General features: G+C 41.9%; 1 protein-coding gene across 2 annotated transcripts; it reads left to right on the forward strand.

Moving 5' to 3' along the window:
• The first annotated feature begins 900 nt into the window (after positions 1-900).
• Positions 901-25,355, forward strand: LOC125552881 (protein PIR). Of its 2 annotated transcripts, none has more exons than XM_048716589.1 (30): positions 901-1,156; positions 7,960-8,032; positions 8,302-8,366; positions 9,296-9,373; positions 10,239-10,358; positions 10,731-10,801; positions 11,283-11,375; positions 12,246-12,315; positions 12,535-12,599; positions 13,041-13,236; positions 13,360-13,511; positions 13,757-13,850; positions 14,086-14,301; positions 14,533-14,744; positions 15,016-15,163; positions 16,874-17,042; positions 17,303-17,379; positions 18,144-18,314; positions 19,589-19,665; positions 19,760-19,862; positions 20,507-20,626; positions 20,733-20,876; positions 21,248-21,397; positions 22,106-22,249; positions 22,580-22,667; positions 23,185-23,312; positions 23,623-23,827; positions 24,155-24,327; positions 24,616-24,837; positions 24,945-25,355. In XM_048716589.1, the coding sequence occupies exons 1-30, from the start codon at positions 1,103-1,105 to the stop codon at positions 25,140-25,142; spliced, it is 3,876 nt and encodes a 1,291-aa protein (XP_048572546.1). In that variant the 5' UTR covers positions 901-1,102; the 3' UTR covers positions 25,143-25,355. The 2 variants fall into 2 exon arrangements, with proteins under 2 accessions (XP_048572546.1, XP_048572545.1); XM_048716588.1 differs by lacking the exon at positions 901-1,156 and adding an exon at positions 7,103-7,219.
• The last annotated feature ends 551 nt before the right edge of the window (positions 25,356-25,906 follow it).

A 25,906-nucleotide genomic window follows, 5' to 3' on the forward strand; every position in this document is an offset into this window, starting at 1 on the left:
TAATGGTCGACGCTCAACTCTCTCTCGGGTGGCTTTGGTGTCGGCAATTGCGGTTGCGTTTGATGTCTTGCAATGGGGGTGAGTGGATGCCGGCACGCAACGACATTCCTCTTCTTTGATCGTGTTGGATGAAGTTGACAGCGCCGGGATCCAGCGGGCACAGGGAAGAACCCCGGCCGATGTGCCGCAAATGCTCGGCCTCGTCGCTTGCGGCGGTCCGAATCATTGGCTTGAAAAATATCCTTGTATGCAAAGGTGCTCCTCTAGATCTTGGTATGATGACAGTTTTCCTCTTTCTTCAACATTGTCTCGGCGACAGAGGAGACGTTTTGGCATGGCACAAGATTCTGCCGAAGTGAAATTCTAGTTTTACTTCTTGCAAATTCTTTGATGCAATATTGCAAGACATCTATGTATGTATTCTATGATGACCACATGTGTATTGTTTGTAATACATTCCTCTAATGGAATTTTTTTTTGAGGCAATCTCATGAAGCTTTTATTCAACCCGTCACAATGTTTACAGGGACGAAGGAAAGACCTTGCGGATGGCCTAGCCATACATGCGGAATATATGATGTGGTTATTTTTTTAAAAAACTGGTCAGGCCCATTTGAAGCTGCCTTGAGGCAATGCGTTCATGCAACACAGCAGGCCTAATCTCCCCTGAAAAAAGCAGGGCCTAACCTGGCTGGGCTACCTTGGTGGTGGGTTCCCGCACAACTGGGCTGAAAGTAGCGACAGCCCACTCAGCTCCACCGGACTGGATGGTCCACGACGCGGCAGAATCATTTCGTTCGTTCACTCGGTAACTCGTCGTAACGGACGAACGCCGTGCCGTCGTCCTCTCTCCCCACTTTCACTTCGAGTACACTCCACGCCTTCTCTCTCCGTCCACCCCTCTTTACTCCACCGTCCGTCCCCACGGCGTACGTCGTCAGTCGTCACAGCTCAGCCCACGGTACGACACGAGTTGGTGGTGCATCTCCTCTCCCCCCTCCCACTCCTCCGCCACCTCGCTCCCACCCACTCCGGCCCACCGCCGCGCACCCCTCCTCCCCGGCGCCCCGCCCGCGTCCGCATCCGCCGGCGGCGCGGCGCCATGGCCATCCCCGTCGAGGAGGCCATCGCCGCCCTCTCCACCTTCTCCCTCGAGGTAAAACCCCCGTCCAGGCCCGCTCCTCCCCGCCCCCCAACGCTCAGGGTCCAGACATTAAAACAATTGCTGAGCTTGTATCCTCACTTGCGCGAAGCCAGTCTACAATCAAGCGTCCCGGGAGGTCTACTCTATCGATATTGATTTCGACACCGGCTCGACCCGGCAGTGTTATGAATACTGAGGATACCGTAGCGTTACATAGGGACGGCTTCGCAGCCTGTGAGCGCATACACCCTAAACTTGCCAAAAGTCGACCGAACTGCAAGAGGATGCGGTTACAGATATTTACCTATAGCAATCGTTCATCATATAGAGTGAGGCGTGACAAATGCGGAGGCATAAGTTCATACATAGTAGAGTGCCGCGCCGTGAGCCAGTGCCGCAAATGATTCGGACGGACTTGAAGATGCAATACAAGATGCTAAAAAGAAGACTTTGCCGCTCTATTACTCCGCTGCTGCCCGGACACCTCTCTCCCGGGATCCACGCGGTTCTTGCATTCCGTAGCGTAGTCCTGTATACGAAGAAGGGCTGTTTGGTTTAGACCCATTCACAGGCATTGCCAGTATGCACATTTATGTGCACCAACCATTTTTATCAAGCTTGCCTGAGGTTCGTTCATCCTAGAGTCGCAGAGGTTGCCAAACGCTCCAAAGCGAACTTGCTCTCTTGATATATATAAATTGGGTTGACAAAATGTGGCGTACTGTCGCATTGCGGGGGTCTAAGTCCAACAAACAGTCTCGTGGTGGCTATAGTCTACAGAGAGCTGTGGCACGCTAGAACGGAGCAGGACGATCAGCATCTCACGGAGAAATGTTAGTCATATGGACTTTCGGTGTAACGCACCATAAGGTGTGGCAATCTTTGAGCCAGAGCGGTCAGTCGAGACACTGCAGACACCGCTACTCATCTAGCCCTTCCACATATATATCGGTTGGTTTAGTCTTTGGTGGTGACCAATCGATTGGTTCTCGCAACATCATATAGCTCCGGATTTCTGTGAGCCTAGGCAACTGACATTTCACTTGATCTGTTTAGTTAAGTTGCTAAAGTTACTTCATTTGGGGTGCCACGGCTGAGAGACAGATTACTGGCAAGCGTGTAGATCATAAACGAGGGTACGCGGTCGTGAGTAAGAGTTGATTACCACGTCCTTGCGGCGTCCTGATGCAGAGGCATACTGAACGACCGTCTGGTTTATCTTACCTGGGCTCCAAAGGTCAAGGAAACTTTGTTCACCGGAGGTCGAACACAGTGTTGTCCACGCCAAATACGCGCGACGCACATGCGGATTCGCGCTGATATCGTTCGGCACCGGAGAGACATAGCCATAGGGAGATACCGTCCGCGCATCACACCTCGGCATACTGCGGGGTCGTCTGCATAATCCCGATCAAGACATGCATTGGATGACAGGCTATGCGACACGGCCCTCGGCTGGTACGAAATCCATGTTAAGGCCACGCCGGGTTAGTAGATCGGAGATGACTGTCGCACTTAAATTTCCTAAGTATCTCGTATCTCATTGGCATTACCTTCGTGCTCTTAACGCATAAAGGCCAGATTGCCGGAAAAGGGGAAGGGGGTCTGTGATACAAAGGGCATGTATTTAGATCGCATCGGTCTCGTTCCTAGGTGAGCTCAGCTGCACACGGCTTTCGTTACTTCGCTGCTCGTTACAGAAGTCAAACCACTGGTGGAGCCATACAGTATATAGGTCAGGCGCGCACGCCTGGTCGATGCGGGTTTCGCGTCGCGTCGCAGGTCCGGTCGGGGCCGGTCCAGTCCGGGAGAGAATGAAACAGAGACAACCGCACGTCGGCGATCCATCCATCGTCAGCGGGCAAAGCCGGGTACAAACGCAGCGCGCTGCTCGGTGATCAGATAGTAACAGATTGACCAGATCAACGGTCTGTTGTCGAGGGTGCTGATCGTTATCAGACAGGACGTAATCTTTAATCGGCGCGTGTGTCAGGACGCAGAAGCAGGAGACATGACGGGATCCTGCTCTAGGAGATTACGTTTTTGCTTTTGGGAGGATCACACAGGTCCTAAGGCACTCGCAGTAGACTAGAGAAGTGTGGGCGTCCGCTGTAGTCGTTCTGCGCTGTCTACGTCTGAGCCCGCATGGATGATCTCTCGGTCATCTGGCACAGAGAGTCACTTAACAATGTCACGAGCACCGCATGTGGCTGCGCGATTGTATCGTCCCGGTTTCCCTTACTGCCCACTGCCTTGTGTCTCTTATCGGCGTTCGCAGGTCTCACTTTCTGCACGGTTTCCTGTCATGTTCCTTGTACAGTTTATCTGGCGCGGGCTTCCTTTTTCAATTTGCTTTCTCCACCACAGGGTCTAATCGAACAGATTCCTGTGCATTTGGCATATACTTCATATAGTAAATACCATGTTATACACGATTAACATTCGATTTAATTTGGGTGTTGTTTTGATAGTTCTAGACTGGTCGCAGAATTCTTTTTTACCTACATTCAGTAGCTACTATTGAGGTATAACTATTACAACTATACTTATACACGAGGGTTACACCATTTTTTTAAAATGTAACGAATGACTCTGCACAGTTTCTCTGAAACCCCGGGGACACCATTTTATAAATGTCGCGAAACACGTTACGGAATTCTATCAACATTCTCTATGTTAAAACTCACACAGGAACATTCTTCTATCACATCAGGAAATGTTAAAAATTGATAGGATTTTGTTGAATTAAGGCGTGATAACTCTTTGGAAATGTATTTGAAGGTACATATGTTTTTGGAGACTACTACGTGTATCATTAATGGTTTTCTGATATATTTAAAGAGGATACACATATAACAGATACAACACGTAGCACGAGCGACCAACACATAGATAACCTTAGCGACCTCGACAAAACACTATCACATCGCTTTGGGTGATTAATAATTATACTGCGGCCTTCAGCGGAGATGAACAGTTTCTGAATATGTGGATATTCAGCTGAGACTCGAACCAGGATCCGAAGCTATGAGATCGCTCTGCCGCATCGGAAACCTGCTCACGAATAAGATAGGCCAGTTGACACGACATCTAGAGTGGTACGAAGGGTGTTCTTAACTTTTTTGTTGCATATGTTCACTACACACTACTAGTGTCCGTGCCAAGCCGAGCCAGAGGCTTGGAAATAAACCTTTGTAACCAGGCTCAACTGCGTTGTTTGCAGCTCTTATTCTCTGCCGAGGGTGGGAGCAGGAGCACAAGGGGAGCCTCGGCATATGTGGTATCGGGATCAGGTAAAGTAGGTAGGCGTTAAGTTTGCTTTTTCGTAGAGGTGTTCGCATTCAAATAGTGTTTGGGTTCACTGCACCACGGCGAAGCTGGGCTGCGTGCTGCGAATAATTTTGCTTCTGCATGGGCTCTCGCCTTCTGGTGCAGGCTGCGATGCGGTTGGCGGCTAGGGATTAATCGGAGGAGCACGCGGCGCGAACCGGTGCTGCGGTACGGATTCCACCGGCCGCGCAAGATCTGATGGGTTGGCTGCCCAGTAAGACTTATCCGTTGGCGGCGCGCGCGTCGTACCTCTTCGAGTCCGATGAGGCATGGTAAGATTAGCTCGACCATACCACGGTCGACCACCAGCCTCGCTCGCACACGGGAGTGACACATCTCGGTCATCGCGAGGCGAGTGGCTTATGGCTGTAGGCAACGGTGCAGTCATCGGGCGGGGATGACCTGATGCAGGTTGCTGTGTGCACCACGGGAGTGGGGGATCGGGAGCTGGAAACTGCCACGGGGGGCACTGGGCAAGACCCGAATCATCTGCCGTCCTGTAATTGTCAGTCGTCCGAGAATGCGCTTGCATGAAGTTCGAGACGATCGAGGGCAAAACGATGGAGGCGAGGTTCAAATCCAGGCGGCACAGGAATAACCCGGCCATGCTGCGCCGCACAATGCTCGGCAGAAGAAAGAAGACCGCGAGGACCACAGGCGGAGAGCGACGTTGGATAACGTCGAGTCGCTGCTTTGCCGGGAAGCACTCTATGCGCAGTTTGACGAGGAGGCAGGTAGATGTGAGTAGAGAGCTCTGCACAGGCGAGTCTGTTGGTGGGTGATAAGCGCGTCAAATGTTACAATGATTGACTAGAGTATCTGTGTAGATTATGAGAATCATGACAGTCTTTCTTTCTCCTTCTATAAGTTCTTCATCTTTATTTTATCAGTCTTTTCGTGTCGCGTACATTCGAGCCTGCAATAGTTTAGCACTTAAATTGACTACTTGTTGAAGGTCGCACTGGCATTGCTATAGATTGTCTGTACTGATCCCACGCGGCTTTGCTACCCGGGACACACAGAACGGTTAACAACTTCACCTGTTTTCTTTTTGGGGCAGCGAAACGCTCAGTTGTTATTTAGTATCACAGTAATTAGGATCCTCTTTATTTTCTTTTCGAAATGTATCTCAAGAGCATAGTGCAGGGGCAGTTAGGACATTAATCTGCGGGTAAATGAAGTGTAGGTAGCCGCACTGATAAATCGATACGTATGGCACTTACCAGTATATCGCATCTTCAGACGACTATCATGCAATTAAGCCACTGTCACGGGAGTGCACGACATGCACTCAAGACCGCACAACGGAACCGCGACACATACATTGGTAATGCTGGCAAATTGGCCTTGATAATGTCTATACCAGTAGTACTTGCTTCACCGTTCTACTAAGAGTATATATGTTTTTTTCTAATTATATATTTCAAATCAAGAGACGTACAATCTCACGGAGACAAAGATGTAAGATGAATTCAAATCTATTTAAATATCAAAGCTTATATACATCTGTACTCGCGGTACGTCATCTAATTATTGAATATTCTTCTAGACAAGAGGGTAGCAACTATTTAGGAACAGAGGAAGTAGTACGTACCATAAGCGTAGACAGAGATAAGTCACCTTCTATGCTCAAACAGAATAGAGACACGTGAGACGTATCATTGCTCGATGTCATATCGCCACCAATACCGGTCGTTTGATACATTTTCTAAAGTACAAGAAGTAAGCTCTGATAATACACATAGGATCGGCCAGGCTGGCCATTTGACACACTATCTATAGGAGAAAAAGGAGGCAGCACTAGTCATCGAAAACAACAGGCCAGGCAGCTTCCAAGGACCAAAGAGATCGGCAGCAGGGTGCGCGAGTTTCCTGCATAGAGAAGAACAGCGCAAGCTCAGTTATTAAGGAGGTGCCTTGAGATCAAGTAAACTAATGGAACCGAACCTGCCAAAGCAAAGTAACCTTTTTTTTCTAATGAACACAATAAGCCCGGGAAGAATAACGGCGCCCCAGTGTGCGCGCGCGGCTTGCCGGCGGGGGCGGGTGACACAGGAGTCTTGTATGGGCAATGCGTGTGCATCGCAACACACGTCAGGCCACCTTACCGCACCTGAGAACAGACACATGCGTTAGGAGGCACTAGGAGCTCATGGCCGGGACGTAACGCGCACTGTGGGCATCGGCTGCCGAGGGCTTGCCGACACTATACTGTGGCTGAAAGTCCGACAAGCACTCCGCTGCCACCGCACTGGAGTGGTCCTCGAGCGCGGCAGAATCACTTATCTCGTTCGTGGTCTACCCTCGGTAACCGTCGGACGGTAGCGAACGCCGTGCGCTCGGTCCTCTTCTCCCACTATTACACTTCGGATGTTACCACTCCAGCAGCTTCTCTCTCGTCCAACATCTTACCATCGGACCGCTCGTGTTCCGAGAGTCTGCGTCTCACACTGCCATTGGCGGGACTCAGTTCAGTCCGCGTGGAGCACAGCGGCTAAGCCGACCGGCAGCTGCCGAGAGCGTGGAGGACGCGCGACAGAACAGACAAGATTCATCGCTACGACACGAGTTGGTGGTGCATCTCCTCTCCCCTCCCACTCCTCCGCACCTCGCTCCACCCACTCCGCCCACCGGCCGCGCACCCCTCTCCCCGGCGCCCCGCCCGCGTCCGCATCCGCCGGCGGCGGGCGCATGGCCATCCCCGTCGAGGAGGCCATCGCCGCCCTCTCCACCTTCTCCCTCGAGGTAAAACCCCCGCCAGCCCGCTCCCCCCCCCCCCCCCCCCCCCCCCCGTTCCCAGCTGGCGCCCGATCTGCTCCTCGGGCCCGGGCCAGCAGAAGCGCTGCGCGGGGAAATGCGGTGCTCTGTAGGGGCTTTCCGCTTCCGGCGCTGCGAATTTGACGGTGGTAGGGTAGCCTCAGTGCTGGCTGTCCTGCGGCTTCAATTGAACCCCACTAGAGGAATGTAGAGGCGTGCTTTGCTGCCACAGTTCAACGGTACTCGAGTGCTGGTCTGCCGTTATAGGTGCCCTTTAATTTTGGCTACTAGATTGAGTTTCCTTCCAGTTGTATGTAGTTCAAATGTTGGATGAAGTGACTGCTATTTGAGTTGCTTTACATGCGAGTCACTTGTCAACTATTGTTCTTATCGAACTCATTGTCAGCCTAGTTCCCAGGTTTAGGTAATCTAGTGTCAGTTCCATTGTTTTCGTAGTTCGCAGGTTTGCAATGGCTTGAATTGTGACATGTAGAAGTTCAGTTTGATGGGTCATTGGGAGGCTGCTGTGGACTCTGTATAACCATGTTTGACTTAGGTTAGGCAGCCTGCCAATGTGGCTATTCACTTTACATAGGTAGGAATGTGTTGTTGCAGGGCGCAAACTTCAGATCCTTGTGTAATCAATTATGATCTCTTTTGTAGTAATGTTTGCCCTGCTCTGCTTGACCCTGAGTTTCTATTAATTAGTTATATGTTTTAAATTTCAGGACGAGCAGCCAGATGTGCAGGGGTTAGCCGTGCTCCTGTCAAGTGAAAGATATGCAACTAATAGTCCTATCGGTATGCGAACGCGATAAATGTCTTTCATCTCATTGCTGCTTTGAAGTACTACTTTGTTATGCACGATTGTTGTGCTGATGCCTGATGGGCAGATGCCACTCACAGCCACATCCACAGGACATGAATCTACCCATCCCATTGCATGCCTTGTGATTAATTTTTCATGTTTTCCTGCTCTCGAAGAATCGTTGAACTATCCAACAATTTTCCAGTATTTCAATTAATGTTAAATTGAGTATTGTAATAGAAAATTGCACTTTTATGTTCAGAGTACAGCGATGTTGCTGCTTATCGTCTATCATTAGGGGAAGATACAAAAGCAATCAACCAGCTGGTATGTAACTGCTAGTTTCTTTGCTGTTGCATTGTGCACGATCTTCTCTTTCTGATCAATATATATTCGTTCCCTTTTGGTTGCCAATATTTTTTCTTCAAGTGACGTCCCTGCAAATATTTAATAGCTATGCCATCTTTTGATCTATAACTATTTAGTTCCATTTTTTGGGGGAAATTCTTGTATTTAGGTGAGGTGCATCTGAATAACTGATATATGTACCATTGTACCTCCACTGATCTATATGAAGTATAAAATGTTAACTTAAGAAGCAATCTCAGTCAGTTAGTTCTATACTCTTGCTGCCTAGCCAAAACATCCCCTCTTTACATGGACATTCACTCAAACATGTGCATACATACTTTTTTTCATGGCACCATCATCATACTTGATTCATCGTAGGTATATGCTAGTGTATATACTATCTACCTTTGTCTCATCATGACTACTGTCAACTTTCCATTTACCTGCTATTTTCTCACCACTACATTGATTAACAGTATATCACCACAAGTCCTCGATCACTATCTTCTCTATTACCACTATTATGAACAATAACTGCACTTTCTTTTGTTCCTATTTATTATTGAAAATAATAATAATCACGTAGCCAAGATTCCTGAGTTAAAGGGGTCTCAGCTCTGTACTTAGTCCTAGCAACTGTTGTAGTAATGGTTTAGGTGAATGTACCCTAATGTAATATAAATCACGAGAAAAAAACTTGTAGTTTTAAGGAGCAAAATGGATCTGGAAAGGATTGTATATTTTGGTATATCGTAGCTCAGTTTATTCTAATCCCATTTCCCCTCTTTTGTTCCTTTCTCCTATATATCTTCTTACTGTAAATACGTTTCTTCATGTTGCCTTAACTTGAAAATGCTTACTTACTTTCTCTCTTTCACTGTCTTGTGGATGAACATGAACTGCAGAATACTCTGATTCAAGAGGGAAAGGAAATGGCTTCTTTGCTGTACACATACCGTAGCTGTGTTAAGGCGCTACCTCAGGTTAACTTCTCCTTACTCTGTCCATCCATTTATTTCCATCTAAATAATCGCCACATTATACCATAATGCCGTTGATGTCTCAAAAGAAGTATTGCATTATTCTTTTTCTCTTCCAATTCCACAACATATGGATATTAAAATCACCGGGAATTCTACAATGTTGTTGACAACGTCTGTAACTAATGTTTCTCCTTTAAATCACTGGTAGTTCTGTCATTAATTTGTAAATTTAATCTGCTAGCACACAGCTACTCCCTTTTTCCACTTTCCACGACGGTCAACCAAGATATGTGCAGACTTCTGTTAGTTGTTATGTTGATTGGACCACATCGTCACTGCACTTGGCTCTGATTTGAGCTGATTAGTTTTCTGAAGTTTCATCTTGTGGATTCTGAACCCAAATATCTACCACTGAGCTAATAGCCCGTCGCGCAGGCCTCCCAAAATATTGATTCTTTCCCAATAAACAAAGACTTTTTTCTGTAAATACTGCGTATTTGATTCCATCCAAAAATCAACTTTCCCTCCTATACTGAGTTCCAGTATGGATAAAAATATCATAGGCACGGACACTTCCTTTAAGAAAGCCGTACTCTCATCAGCTTTCAAGTAGATAAAGAAGTTAAGGCTAGTGACAGCAGTATTGGCCTTTGTGAAAGCTTCTCTTCAATATGTTTTATTATGCTTTCTCACTTTTTGATTAGCTTATCTGTTACTTGTGCATTGAGTCTTTTCTCTAATGTTGATATAAGATGGTTCATAGTGCATAATACTCTTAGTGCTGTATAAATTCTTCACCATGAAGTACATAATTCTCTACTGTAGTCTTGACTGAGTATCATGGACTGTTGAACACTGAATGCAGCTGCCAGATTCAATGAAGCATAGCCAGGCAGATTTGTACCTAGAAACATATCAAGTTCTTGACTTGGAAATGAGTCGTTTACGTGAAATTCAGAGGTGGCAAGCATCTGCTGCTTCAAAGGTAGGACCCCCATTGTGTCTAGTAATTTAGTTCCTTCATCATACTTGTCTCTTATAGAGTACCTGCTTCCATACGGCACTGATGGCTACTTTTCACCAAAGATTCTTATATGTTATTGTTAATGCAAAATTGAGTAAAACCTGTCCGACAACCCCTGGAACTTTCTTGAAATTGAAGTACATATGATGTTTTACATTAGGACAAGTGTCCTGTCATCTTTAGCTACCAATCAACTAGGGTCTGGACCTGTGTCATCGTCACCATCTTTCTTGTGGTACCGTAGTAATGTTTAGCATTTGCCAACAGTGCAAGACCTTCAGAAATATTTCAGCATCATTGCAGATTTTAACAGCATTTTGTTATCTGGTGCAGCTGGCAGCTGATATGCAGAGGTTTTCTAGGCCCGAGAGACTGGTCAATGGACCCACAGTCACTCATTTTTGGTTTGTTCTTTTGCCCTGGTGTCTGTTCTTTATCTTTCTTTTCAAGAAATAATATGATGTCTATGATTATGATTTCACAAATTAAATATCAGCTGGACATTTGTTTACTACTCGAAATAGTAAAACTAGCTGGTTCTAATTGTCAGCCAACGAAACAATACATCTAAACCAGAGGAAAAGCATTCTGGTAACAGTTTCCAGAACTCTGTCTCTGGAGTATCCACTTATAGGTTAGCAGACATGGACGTAGAAATTTCGATGTTACAATTGTGCTGCTATAAATGGGATCTATTTCATCATTCTGGTTCCAGATGAATCGGTGTATGTTTTGACTTCTGATTACTTCGTCAGCCTGTAGAGGGAAAATAGAGCTTCCAAGCTTAACCTAGTTTTGTTAATCTATTTCTTAGAGTAGCATTGTTAAGTCCATGTATTTTCAATTAAGAATCTGGTTTATGGTTTTATTTTTATTTTAATGCAGGTCTATGCTGAAATTGCTTGATGTCCTACTACAGCTTGATCATCTTAAGAATGCAAAAGCAAGTATACCTAATGATTTTTCATGGTACAAGAGGTATATGGTCATGCTTTGACTTTTAATTCCCAGACCACGTACCACAAAATGAAGAAATGAGTTGATGAAGTAAAATTGGTTGATTGCCAATTGATTTTCTCACTATTCAACAGCTGTGAACAAAACTCTCTTTTTGGTAGGGACATAGGCACGTAGGGTAACTAGCAGCAATGAGTTATGGATAGCTGTAGTCCACATTCACCTTCAGTTTAATTAGTCACTACTTGCTTCCAATAAGTAATTGGTACTCCCTCTATCCCATAATATAAGACGTTTTTGGAAGCTAACATAGCTTGCAAATATGTCTTATATTGTGGGACGGAGGGAGTACATGGTAACTTTTCCATGTTTTGCATGTATTCTTTAAGGTGAGGTATGCATTCGCTAGTTTAGAGATCAAATACTCACCCGATTCTACGGGAGTTCTACTAACCTACTGAAGAATAGTGAGCAGATTGCACGAATGGTTGGGACTGCTTGCTTTGAGTGGCAAGTGTAACTGAGTAACTCTTGCAACTTCCAACAGGCTGCAGTTACTGTACCTATATATATTAGCATATCACAAATTTATGATTCTACTCTCAACATAGTTTGGTGCATGCTGTAGTTATTACTGATTAAAAAGAAACCATTTATTAGATCTGCATTAGTTACTTAGGATCAGCCTACCATGGCCAATTTACTATTCAAAGATTAAACTACCTTGCTACCTACCTATAAGAGCATAAACATGTACCAATATTTGCAGAAATTGAATATTTTATGGTACATGCTTTTTTGTTATGATTTATGGCTTTGAAGGTGCATCCATGTTAGTCTTGGTCCACATAGATGCTCCGAGAATTTATTAGTCCTTACACTTTGATGCAGAACATTTACTCAAGTAAGCACCCAGTGGCAGGACACTGACACTATGAGAGAAGAGCTGGATGATCTTCAGGTTGCTGATTTGTCATATCATTGAAAATCTAAGTCACCGTGATCATGGTCATTTCTGCATTATATTATAACATTTTAAGTATTGCTTCGAGAATGGACACTCTTGCACTTTTAGTTAAAGGAATGCACTCTGAGGCCAATACCTCCCATTGAGTTGTTTGCCATAAAATCTATAATGGTCTAACCATGTATTTAATTTGATTTTTGCTACTATTTGCAGATTTTTCTGAGCACCAGATGGGCCATCTTGTTAAATTTGCATGCTGAGATGTTTCGGACAAATACGTATCCTACTATCCTGTTTTCTTTCTTAGACATTACTATGTAGTATGTATGCTCAGCAGTAGGAAAATAATGCGCGTTCAAAATATATAGTATCTTTGATACATCTACCAGATCACCACAAGAATTTTGCTGCCCATAGTACAAAGATTTTCGAGCCTTAGGAAAAAGTAAGTCTGCCCATACAAAAAATATATAGGATCTGACTGAGGGAAAATATGTCACCTTTCTTAGAAGATTGTGGGGATGCAGTTCGGCATTTGACGTCGTTGTTTATAAATCATGCACTTGAACAATTTTATGTTGATGTCTGATGGTCATGTACAATTTTAGATGGCTTCTAAATCTGCTTATTATCATGTACCTACTACAACTACTGTTCTTGCGTGTTGCTGTTATTTTCTTTGTCCATGACAGTTATGATTCCCTTGACTCAAAGAATAGTGTTGAGGACATTCTACAGGTCCTTATAGTATTCTGTGTGGAGTCATTGGAATTAGACTTTGCTCTTCTTTTCCCTGAGCGTCACACCCTACTTCGTGTTCTCCCAGTTTTGGTTGTTCTAGCAACCTCATCGGAGAAAGAGAGCGAGTCACTCTATAAGAGAGTCAAGATAAACCGTCTTCTCAATATTTTCAAGGTATGATTATCATCTTCTAGCTGTTCTGTTAACCTATTTTTTTAGAAAAAGTTTAATTTATCTATTTGTGCTATTTAGGTTATATTTACCATTTATTTACTATTACTCGTACCTATTTTGCAGAATGATCCAGTTATTCCGGCATTTCCAGATCTGCATTTATCCCCTGCTGCAATGTTGAAGGAATTGTCATCATATTTTCAAAATTTCTCCAGTCAAATTCGTCTTCTTACTCTTCCAGCTCCCCATGAAATTCCTCCTCGTGAGCTACAAGAATATCCTTTCTGCCAAGTCCTCTAATCATGTTTTTGTCAACGGGGCAGGTTGAGGATTCAACAAATGTGACTATTGTCTAAGCAAATCAATATTCCAATTAAAGAATGATATAAAATCAAACTGATTTTTCTTGGGGATGATAAACATCATGAATTAACAAGCTATATAAAGTGGTTAAAAAATGAGCTATATATATTTACATATGGAAAGTACTATCGTGCTTTAAATTCCTTAACTGAACCACTTATCAGAGGCATTACCTGATTCTGAACCACATGGGAACTATAAGAGCTGAGCATGATGACTTCTCTATACGTTTTGCCTCTGCAATGAACCAGGTGATGTTATTATCATTTTGAGTTACCAAAGTAATCATTGTCACAAACATTGTCTCAATCGTTTCTGCTAATTGTACTCACTGATTAAACTGATGCAGCACATGTGTTTATTCATGGAGATCTAAATTAGCTTTTTTTTTTTGGAAAAGAGACTTAATTTCTATAAGCTAATGAAGCTTATTTTAATTTGGTGGGCTGTGAGCTGCATTGATATTGACCTGGACTGTACTTTCAGATGATAACATTGAAGTCATCAGATGGTGCAGACAATGACTGGTCTAGGGATATTAAGGGGAACATGTATGATACTGTTGTGGAAGGCTTCCAGCTTCTTAGTCGATGGACTGGCAGGATCTGGGAACAGTGTGCTTGGAAATTTTCACGCCCTTGCAAAGAGCCACCTATTTCAGATTCTCAACAAGACTCAGCGACATTTTTTGACTACGAAAAGGTCTACCTTTTTGCTTCGCAAGAAGTATTTGTAGCATCCATTTTCTTCTTGTTTGTTTATGCAATATACAACACTCTATTGCATTATTAACTGTCGTGGTCTCTCTCAAACAGATAATATTAGCGGAAATCTTTTGCTATCCATGTTTGTATTTCATAAGCTGTAAGACTGATTTGATTTTTTTTGTGTTCGTAACTTAAATTTAGTGACTATTTTGCAACTTGCATGCAGGTAGTACGTTGGAACTATACTGCAGAAGAAAGAAGGGCCCTGCTTGAATTAATCGGTTATATAAAGAGTATTGGATTGATGATGCAACATTGTGACACCTTGGTGTCTGAAGCTTTGTGGGAAACAATACATATGGAGGTCCAGGATTTTGTACAGGATAAACTAGATACAATGCTTCGTACAACATTTCGGAAGAAGAAGGACCTTTCTCGGTAATTTGTTCTGCCTCAGCCATCCTTGTATTTACTTTTTATTGAAATTTACCCTCCATAGCTCCAATAGTCTCAGATAGGTTGGTGTATCGCTCGCTATGTCGTTGGCAACACATAGTAATTTATTCAGTTTGAGATTGACACATTTCTCAATGTGATATTGTCTTTGTCATCTATATTTATTTTTGTGAAATCGTTCTTTCTGAAACGTGACAATACATTAAGGGGAACTTTATAATGTTTTGTTCATTTTTCTTTGCTATTCTTTCAGGATTCTCTCTGATATGCGAACCCTCTCCGCAGATTGGATGGCCAACACCAGCAAGGCAGACCCAGAGCAGCATTCGCTACACCAAGAAACTGAGGAAATGAGGCAAAGCACATTTTACCCGAGACCAGTTGCACCAACAGCTGCACAGGTTTTACAAGCGTTTTAAACGTAAAAAGCAATTATTTGTTAATTGTATGTACTGTTTAGCCCCTGCACCACCTTGTTTACAGTAATAAAGGCTAAATGGTTTAAATTCTCATTCAGCAGGCTAACGGTCTAGCACTTAAGCTGCATTATCAAATAGAGCAGCGTATTTTGAGCATCTACCATATCTGAAACAGTTTAAGGACATGACTAAATACAGCCTATTCAATGTTCTGTGGTTTCTAACATGTGACTCCAGCAGCTCATATTCAAACAATCCCAGATTTGAAGCTTGTAATAGGTGGCTAGGTGGCATTGATTTTATTGAATAACATTATTCTACTCATTTTCATTAGTCTAAAATGGCAAAACTATTGAAGGCTATAATTGTTAAGCTTCATGCACTAGCCAACACAACCAAAAGTTTGAACTGATGGAAATGGCTAGGCAATCCACATATACACTTCAACACCCCCTCTCACGTGTGACGCGGGAAGTCAACACGTGAATAGACTCAGAGTATGGCTCAAGAGGCCTATATATGGACACAAATGGGGGCAGCAACAACTTTTTGGATAACTGCGAAAGTTAGGACTTGAACTCAAGACCTTAGGCTCTGATACCATGTTAAGCTTCATGCACTAGCCAATGCAACCAAAAGTCCGAACTGATGGAAATGGCTAGGCAATCCACATATACACTTGAACAATAATAATGTAATAACCGTTAAGCTTCATGCACTAGCCAATGCAACCAAAAGTCCGAACTGATGGGAATGGCTAGGCAATCCAGATACACACTTCAACACCCCTTCACGTGTGACGCGGGAAGTCAACTCGTGGATAGACTCAGAGGTATGGCTCAAGACGCCTATACATGGCCAAAGGGGGGCAGCAACAATCTTTGGATAAATTGCAGAAGCCAAGACTTGAACTCAAAACCTTGCTCTGATACCATGTTAAGCTTCATGCACTAGCCAACGCAACAAAAAGTCCGAACTGATGGAAAGGGCTAGGTAATCCACGTACACACTTAAACAATAACACCAAATCTACTGACTGAGTCACCGGGTGCTATTTTTTCTAACCAGTTCACTGGAACTTTGAGTTTTCTGGTAACACATGCTAGTTTTCTTTTGTGCTATTGCAGCATACTGTTCTCATGAGGAGATAAAGGGCCAGAATTATAGTTGAGATGTATGTTCATGTATCACTTATCATCACCTCACAAATCTCAAATCATTTCTAGGCAACTTGTGGAGTTAGCAAACACCGCGTTCTAATTTCTGAAGCTTCTTGTGAATATCTAGAGCTGACAGAGGATTGCATATTTAATTTAAGAGCTTCTTTAGAACATCTAGAGTTGACTGTCTTTTTGAAAGATGATTTTGATTTTGTAAAGCTCTCTTCACTTCACTGTAAAACTATGCATATTTGATTTTGCACTAACACAAAAGTTATATATAAATGGTTGGTTCTGTTTATTTTTGTACTTCTGTTTCTGATGATTCTGATGTGCAATTTCCAAGTATATGGAATGGGAATCGATTAGAACCCCATTAAAATAAATATAAAACATTACATTTAGGTCTTTAATTTTCTAATTTTACATCTTGCTGTAAATCTTATTTTTTGTTATGTGTTCTAGTTACGAATATTTTGTTCACTCTGCATTTGATTTCTAACTTCTACTTCTGTTATCAAACTTCATACAGATTCATTGTTTGCAATTTCTCATCTGTGAGCTTGTATCTGGTGGCAATCTGAGAAAACCTGGAGGGCTATTTGGGAATAGTAGCTCTGGAATACCTGTGGAAGATCTTAAACAGCTAGAGACGTTTTTCTACAAGCTCAGTTTTTTCTTGCATATTTTGGACTTTACAGGTACCTCTGCGGTCTCAAAATAAGGAATAACAATTCTCATATGCATGCACTTGCTGCTGTATGTGCATTTCTTGCGCTCAATACCTAATCTATTTTTAATCATCTATGTTGTACTCATGGGGAAATGCATTCAGTTTATTCTAATTTGTTCTATTATTAAAGAGTGCCAATCTAAATTTGGAAAGTTTGTATTTAGTATTTTCAACTTTATTTTCCTTTGGATAATGTAATTAACTGTCAACTTTTGTGGACACATGCAGCAACGATTGGTACTCTAACTGATCTTGGATTTCTTTGGTTTCGAGAGTTCTACCTGGAATCTTCCCGTGTTATCCAGGTGCATCATTTCACATTGCTTAGTGAAGTACAATGAAATTCAAGATGATAACAACTATTAATGAGAATTTAGATATAGCTTTGAAGTGTCCTGGTGTTAGGATTGCCACATCAAATCTTTTTAAGTGGCAAGTTTATCATTCGTTTTTGTTTCTTTTCCATTGTTTACACCCAAATTAGTTCTGCAAGTTATGTTTGTTTCATGACCAGAATTCTAATTCAATTTGGACATATGTAACTTGGAGAAGCATGGTGAATACTCAACATATGCAAAGAGTCGAGGACACTTGGGCCCTGTTCGGTACCGCTCCGCTCCGCAACTCCGGGAGCGGAGTTGGCGGAGCTGCAGCTTAAAACGGAGGAGTTGCTGTTTCCCCGCTCCGCAGACTCCGGGAGCGGGTGATTACCGAACAGGGCCTTAATGTAGGATATCATATGATACGCTTGGGGGGGGGGGGGGGGGGGGGGGGCTGGTTGGTTAGGCTTAACTTTGGCTTACAAGCTAAAAGATCACCTATTTATGTGCTTTTGTCTTTGTCTTTTGGCTCTTGACTGTGCTGTGCTTTTCGTGTTCTAGTTTGCCTTCTGAGGATAATACTATCCTGCCTGTCGGGAAATACTATGAAAGCGTTTCGGTCCATATTAACTCTACATACTAAATCATGTTTAACTAGTTGTTGCAGCTAGCCGAGTTGCCACTCCACATTTTTATTTATACAGCTTATGGTCATGCACTGTTTATACTAACTTTGGTCTTGATGACAGTTTCCAATCGAATGTTCCCTCCCCTGGATGCTGGTGGATCATGTCATTGAATCTCAAGATGCTGGCCTTCTTGAAAGCATTTTGATACCACTTGACCTCTACAATGACTCTGCTCAACATGCACTAACTTATCTCAAACAGAGATTTCTCTATGACGAAATTGAAGCTGAGGTAAGCAATTACAGTTATGACGTTAGCCCTTTTTTAGTTTGCGTTGCTATGCCGAGTGTTGGTTGTTTTTCATCTCTTAACTGAATATCAGCGTCTTCAACTCCTGTCATTGCATTCATCCTTTTTGATGGAGGGTAGAGGAGCTGAAGAATCTGTGCTGTTTTACCCCTTTGTCTAATAACCATTTGAAGACAGTTTCAAATTTCTGCTATCACATCTTGCCCCTTCTCATTGCTCTCTTCCTCCCTTCCCACAACATCTATCTATAAAAAAGTCTACTAAGGCAAACTCATGATTCTTATATGGTGTTGTTATCTATACTGGATGACGTGCTAATATTTTATATGGTGTTATGAACATGTTTGCTTATATTGCCAGTCATTTGAGATATTCTCATTTACCACAAGGATTTCTTGTCTTTTACCAGTCTAATCACAAGTGCAGTCATTCTTACAAAGTTTGTGGAATGAGCTAAGTTGGTTATATGTTGTTCTCGTTATCACTTGCTGGTGTAACTATTCGGACACACATTGTGTAATTATGTCATGTCCATTCCTCAGAAACAACTATAGTGTTTCTACTGCATTTTAATTTTCAGTAATTTTACTGCGAAAATACCAAAGGTGAACATTGTTCCACGCGCACACACGTGAATAGTAAAATTGAAAAAAGTAGGAAAAATAAAAAAATCTGAAATTTTGAGGTATCAAACTTGGTCGACTGGCCTACTCACACGTGAATTTTCATGAAGAAATGACACACATGGTATTCTCAGCGAAGAAAACAAATCGGACCTTACTATTACTTCAAACAGCAATATTTTTTATAGCATTGATTTTGACTTTTTTGCCTAGAATACCACGGATGCCATTTCTTGGTGAAAATTCACGTGTGAGTAGGCCAGTTGACCAAGTTTGATACCCTAAAATTCAGAATTTTAAGATTTCTTCTAGTTTTTTTTTTCTGATTTTACTGTTCATAACCGGTGCACATGGTTCCACATGGAACCATGTTCCAAAAATTCCTGTCCATTATTGCTTCAAATTATAAAATAACTGCATGCATGAGTGTATGTTCACCATTGGTGTAATACCAGAGCCCATTTCGGTTCATCTTCGAGCTGCTTGCTTATACAGTTATGAACTTTGGGAAATTGACATGTTTAGGCAAAAGGTTGTTGCTATGGGCTGGAAGTTCCTGAAACATTATAATTAATCTTCCTGTTTTGCATTTGTAAAGCATCTTACTGGTGTTTCTTTTGCACTGATTTGCAGGTCGATCTTTCCTTTGATCTTCTGGTTCAGAAGCTTAATGAGGTCATCTTTACATATTATAAGAGTTGTGCAGCAAGGTATCAACCTTCTCTTTTCAGTTTTACCTGTGCATTGATTTACCTGGAATGATTTTTTTGTCTGTGCTGATCCATCTCCCTCCCTCATATGCAGTACTCTTCTTGATAGTTCATTTACCTATGCATGTGATGATGGTGAGAAGTACTTTGTCAAACCCTTGAGATTTGATGCAATTTTCAAGCTAAGAAGAGTCATGGTAAGGGTTTATTTGATATGGTTTATGTTGAGGCTTTTCGGTATCTATTGGTCAATAGCAGCTGTTCATGTAATTATTAGCATTTATGAACCACATACCTTTTTTTCAGTCTTCTAAATGTTGGATCCTTGATTTCTAGTCAGTTAATTAGAACAGTTTTTAATACTAACAAACTGTAGAAATATACTTTTCTACATTTTGAGAGCCACATCAATATCTCCTTGTTTCCAAATTTGTGTTTTACACTGGTAGTATACACTCATGAGAGAAACTGCACATATTATAAGGGTACTAGTGCCAAGGGTGCTGTGTTAAATGCCATACGGAGTTTTTTATTTTATCATATTTGGTATGCCTGCCGCACTATCTATATTGTGATTTCTTGAATTTGCATGCACAATCAAGATTTGGTGGGGTTACCTTTCAATTACCCTTTACAGCTGTGCTTTCAGCTTCTAAACTAGCATTTGGTGTTTGATTTTTGGTTCGTCCTTTGTCTTTGAGACATGAACGCAAAACCATCTGGTTTCATGCTCAGTTCATCTGCCTACATGTCAATCTCTATTCATTTCAGGCTACTATCCATACCAAATCTTTCTTTACCGTGTTCCAGTGTTCCTGAAACATTTCATTTCACGTCTCAGATCTTAGGGAGGACAATTGACTTAAGAAGTCTAATTACTCAGAGAATGAACAAACTGTTCCGAGAAAATATCGATTTCCTACTGGAGCGCTTTGAATATGGAGATCTATGCGGTGTTGTAGTAAGATTCTTCTATCATGTGTTCAATTATATTTTCTTAAGCAATTTACATGTTTATTCTGGCCAATCACTGTTTGGAACTTTGGCTCGTTTGTCTTCTCAATTAGGAACTACAACAACTACTGGATATTTTGGAGCTTACACATCAGTCAATATCAAGATTTCTTGAACTGGATTCTTACTCTCTTATGATTAGTGAAATGCAAGAGAACCTTTCACTGGTTTCTTATTCGAGTCGCATCTCTTCTCAGGTTTGGGCTACTTCCATGCTTATTTTGATGTGTAATATGACTTAGCAATGAGATTGAATTTCAATATGCCTGGTAGTCATGACCTGTATTTCTTTTTCTTGTATTAGCTTGTTCTTTCTCTGGTTGGAGAATTCACTAGTTTCTGTTGTGTAATTCTTCGTCTGTGCAACTAGTGAACAATGTATTATTGTGGGCAGTTGCACATGAAAGACAAAACCTTTATGCTTTTGCTGGGAATTCACAGTATCAGTAGTGATGCTACAATATGATATATTGATATGCATTTCTATGTCTATTCCTGCAAAAAAATGCTTGTTCATTTATTCAGTTAAAGTTTTATCTAAATTTGACAATTTTTCTGATCGGCCCAGATATGGAATGAGATGCAAACAGATTTCTTGCCCAATTTCATCCTGTGTAATACTACACAACGGTTTGTGAGATCATTAAAAGGAGCTCATCACTCTTCTCAGCGATCAGATGCTTCTACTGGGAAACCTTACTTCTACTGTGGATCGCATGTAAGCACCTGCTAGGAATCTGCCACTTGCGATTTCCAGTACCTGTCACTGAATATGCCACTTGTCATTTCCAGTATTTTTTACTTATGAATATGCAAGTGCTACACATAGTTAAATCTTGGAGTTATATAACATGAAGTTCTGATGAAAAAATGAAAGCATCATGGACTAATGAGCAACTCTGGGAGTAAGGCAGATTTAAAGTTACTAGCGGATACCCCACGCGTTGCTGCGGAAGTTGGTTGATAAAAATTTGGGTTGGTAACATGAGAACAAAAAATTAAAATACATAGGAGTTATTATATTTTATTATGTGTGGTTGTAACAATATTTGTTGAATATAAATAGAATAATTTGATGGAAAATATTTTCCCATGCATGGTTAAATGTTAAATGTTGTGGTGGGTCTTTTCCCATGCATGATTGCATGTTGAAGTGGGCCTTACCCATTCATAATTGTATGGTGAGGTGGCATACTTGCATGTTGAGATAAATAAGTTAGTGGGGATGACTCTTACATATATAGGATTTGGATAGCTGGGATATTACTATATATAACAGTACAATTTGCAAGATATGACATCATTGCATCTCAGACTTCATGACGTTTTCCTTTTCACTCATCCAAAATGTGTTACCATGTTTACCTCAACATGATATCCACCAGAGACCTTAATCACTATAGCTGCACTCTCATTGTCTTTGTAGGATTTGACAATGGCATACCAGGGTCTTGCTGGTCTGTACCGTGACTTCTTTGGGATCCCTCACATGTTTGCAGTTGTTAAACTTCTTGGTTCCAGATCATTACCTGGTATTATCCGTGCTTTACTGGATCATATATCAAGTAAGGTGAGTGTATAACTGTTAGCTAACTTTAAGGTAACATGTCCTCAAGGCACAGTATCCTAACAAGCCAAAGTAAAATTACTGTATAAAAATATGCTTGAGTGCTTGGCTGCATCTCTGATAACTGAAATACTAGGAAGGCAGACCTAGGAGACAACATGAAGTTTACTAAGTACTCCCTCCGTTCCATATTAGTTGTCGCTCAAATGGATGTATCTACTGAAATACGTCTGCTAGATACATCCGTTTCAGCGACAACTAATATGGAACGGAGGGAGTACTATTTTTTTGGACTAGATACTAAGTGACTAATAATTTGCTCTTCCTGTTCAGATAACAGCTATGGTGCCAAAAGTAACAGGATTGCAAGAAGCACTGCCAAAGTCTATTGGACTTCTTTCGTTTGATGGTGGTATATCAGGTAACATGTTAGCTGGTGGCAATCAGAGTTCCAAATCCCAACAGGAATGGGCTCCCATACTGGCTTTCTGCAAATACCCGCATGAAACATAACATAGTGGGTGCTGCATAATTACTCAAAGAACCATCCTAGGTGTTGGTGCTACTTTTGGGTGATTATTATTTATCACCCCACATTTATGTACAGTTGCCCAGTCTGTTCTGCTTGAGCTTATCTTACAAGGGAAACTAAGCTTCTGTAGAAGTTTCATTTTAGATGATGTACTAGTTATGATATCGTATCTCCTAAAGAACAGAAGACTACATAAGTGAACAGAGGACTACCTAAACATCATAGTTTTTCATGCTGCTAATTTGGTACATTGTCAGTGTGGTTCTAAAGTGGTAGAATCAAATTCTAACTTAATAAGTCCATATTGTTTTCTAGCATTGGATGGTTCTGGACCATACAAGTTTTTGGCAGGTTCCTTAATTAGTCAAACTCCTTATTTATGAATAGCATGCTGCATGTATTGTAGGCTGCCAGAAGATAATTCATGAAATATTGACATGGGAAGCGAAATTAGATGTGAAAGTTGAAGTTCTTCATGACCTTAAGGAAATTGGAAGTGCTTTGTATTGGATGAGCCTTCTGGACATTGTTTTGGTGAGCCTATTTCCGTAGGCAAATTTTTTATTTTCCATGATTGTCAAATTGTAGGTTTACTATTCTGCGTTATGCTTTCATTGTCCTGCTTGAGCTTTTACACTGCTTATACATGTTAATGTTCTTTGTCCATTCCACTGTCTGTTAAGTTGTTTGGTTTATAAACACATCGGTCTGCATTCTTTCTGATGTAAGCAGATGTCATTCAGTTGTAGGTGTTTTTTTTCTGTCTGTCACTTTTTCTGTCCCTCCTGTTTTATAATGTTGTAAAATATTCCATTTATCTGGTCCATATTTGGTTCTCCAACAGAGACAAATCGACACTACACAGTTCATGCAATCAGCTCCATGGCTGGGATTGGTACCAGGAAATGATGGGCAAGTGAAGCATGCCTACTCTGATAATACTCCATTTACCACACTGCTCAGTGCTGCCACCAGTGCAGTTGCATCGAGTCCTGCATGCGCAAATCCATCTTCATATTTTGTCATGTCAAAGCAGGCTGAAGCTGCTAGTAAGTCCATATTAAATGATGTTTTTTTGCTTGTTATCTTTCAGAAAAAACGATAAAGTTTGTGGACGCTTACCCTCCAGATTAGGCATCTCAATTTGTAGAGCTGGTGTTTCTTGTAATGAAATCAATAGTGCTAGTTAGGTCTTCGCTTGGATGGGTTCAGAACAGGTGGGGCTCACCCTAATCCTATCTGAAAAGTAAAATTTGGTCTAAATCAAACCCCTCCTGCCCCATCCAAGTGGAGCCTTAAAGCATGCAAATCTGTGTTTTTCTTATCTACTGCTTTTACCATGTTACGAGTTTGGATTAAACTTCTCTTTGCAATAGGCCTATTGTACAAGTCAAATCTCAACTCAGGGAGCGTGCTGGAGTACGCTCTTGCTTTCACAAGTGCTGCCCTGGATAGACATTACAGCAAATGGAGTGCAACTCCAAAGACAGGTTTCATTGACATAACCACATCGAAGGACTTCTATCGTGTTTTTAGTGGTCTTCAGTATGTAAGTAAACTCTGTTGTGCCCATCATCTACAGCTTTTTAGCTGCAGCTTCTGAATGTTTATTCCACCTATTTAAAAAATAACTGCATAGATAACAAATCACATCTCTCCGTAGCCTCTACCTTATACCGATTGCTCTTTTTTCTGGCTTTAGCAGTTCTACTCCCTCTGCCATGGCATAAAACTTCAGAGCTATTGATGAATTTCTTTCATGATTGCAGCATAGTTTTAGTGCCTCATCCTTTTGCAGTGACTGAACAAGTAGATTTTTGCTTCTTATCTTATCCAGAGCTACTTGGAAGATAGCATGACCAATCCTTCAAAGAAACGAGAAATGTTGGGCGACTCTGTAGCATGGGCTGGTTGTACTATCATGTACTTACTGGGGCAGCAGCTGCATTTCGAGCTTTTCGATTTCTCCTACCAATTTCTCAACGTGGCAGAAATAGAAACCACAACGGTTTCACTTTACCAACCTGCGGATAGGAGCAAAAGCCCAAATATCTTCCAAGTCAGATCACTTCCTACTTTCCCAGTCTGAAGTTAAAGACACTCAATATTTTATCTCAGTCGATTTTGGAGATTCACATTGCTTTTGCTTATGGTGTTTGCGAGAAGGGCTACGAGGTCATCCTTGAAGCGATGAGGAAGGCTAGGAGGCTGAACAACCACGTGTTCTCCATGTTGAGAGCGCGGTGCCCCCTCGAGGACAAGGTTGCGTGTGCCATCAAGCCGAGTGGGGCGCCCCTTCACCGCATGAAGTTTGGCAACACAGTTTCTGCATTTGAGACATTGCCACAGAGAGCGAACTCGTAGTTACCAGGCGGATGTGTGTGTGTTTTTCTTTCTTTCTAGTCTTATCTCGTATGTATGTGAGCTCATGTATTTGTGTGGTTATGGACCTAATGTATATATACTTCTATGTAACTGTAGTCATTAACGCTGAACCCAGACTGTTTAGTAAAATAGTGTATCTTATGGATCCAAATTGCAATTTGAGCCTAATAATAGCTGTTGATATCCTAATAAGTGACGTTCCAAAGGACATGCGAGCAATATGTTATTACTTGTATATATCTGTATAGTACTTTAACCCATAGCTGCAAGCATATGTTCTGAAGTGGCAATTAAATAGTACTTCCTCCGTAAATAAACTAATATAAGAGCGTTTAGATTACTACTTTAGTGATCTAAACACTCTTATATTAGCTTACAGAGGGAGTACGAAGCATCAGAGGTGCGCCGCTCTCTGATCGCCTCCGGCCAGCAGACTTGCATGAGGTTGTTGATCAGCATCCAAAAGAACTTTCGTATGCAGATGGTGGTCTTGTATTTCATATAGCACACATGTATTGATGTAGAGTATCAGCCAAAGTCTTGTCTTAACCCTCAAACAACGCCCTAAACTCTCTGTCCCAAGCTTGTACCACTAAATTAGCGACATTTATTTTGCGACGGAGGAAGTACGATGAACTACTGTAAATACAGTGTCTGCAGCAAACATGACACGTATAGTAGGAATTGGTACGTCATCTCAATGACTGGGAGCTGCCTCCAAACCTAAACTAAACAGACACGCC

Source organism: Triticum urartu, chromosome 4, assembly GCF_003073215.2.
Source record: "Triticum urartu cultivar G1812 chromosome 4, Tu2.1, whole genome shotgun sequence".
Classification (NCBI taxonomy): domain Eukaryota; kingdom Viridiplantae; phylum Streptophyta; class Magnoliopsida; order Poales; family Poaceae; genus Triticum; species Triticum urartu.

Excerpts from the sequence above, each read along its gene's own strand:
- LOC125552881 (XM_048716589.1), top strand. The coding sequence starts at position 1,103 with ATGGCCATCCCCGTCGAGGAGGCCATCGCCGCCCTCTCCACCTTCTCC. Across the intron at positions 8,033-8,301 it reads TGCAACTAATAGTCCTATCG|AGTACAGCGATGTTGCTGCT; the intron begins GTATGCGAACGC and ends TTTTATGTTCAG. Across the intron at positions 20,627-20,732 it reads GAGATCTATGCGGTGTTGTA|GAACTACAACAACTACTGGA; the intron begins GTAAGATTCTTC and ends CTTCTCAATTAG.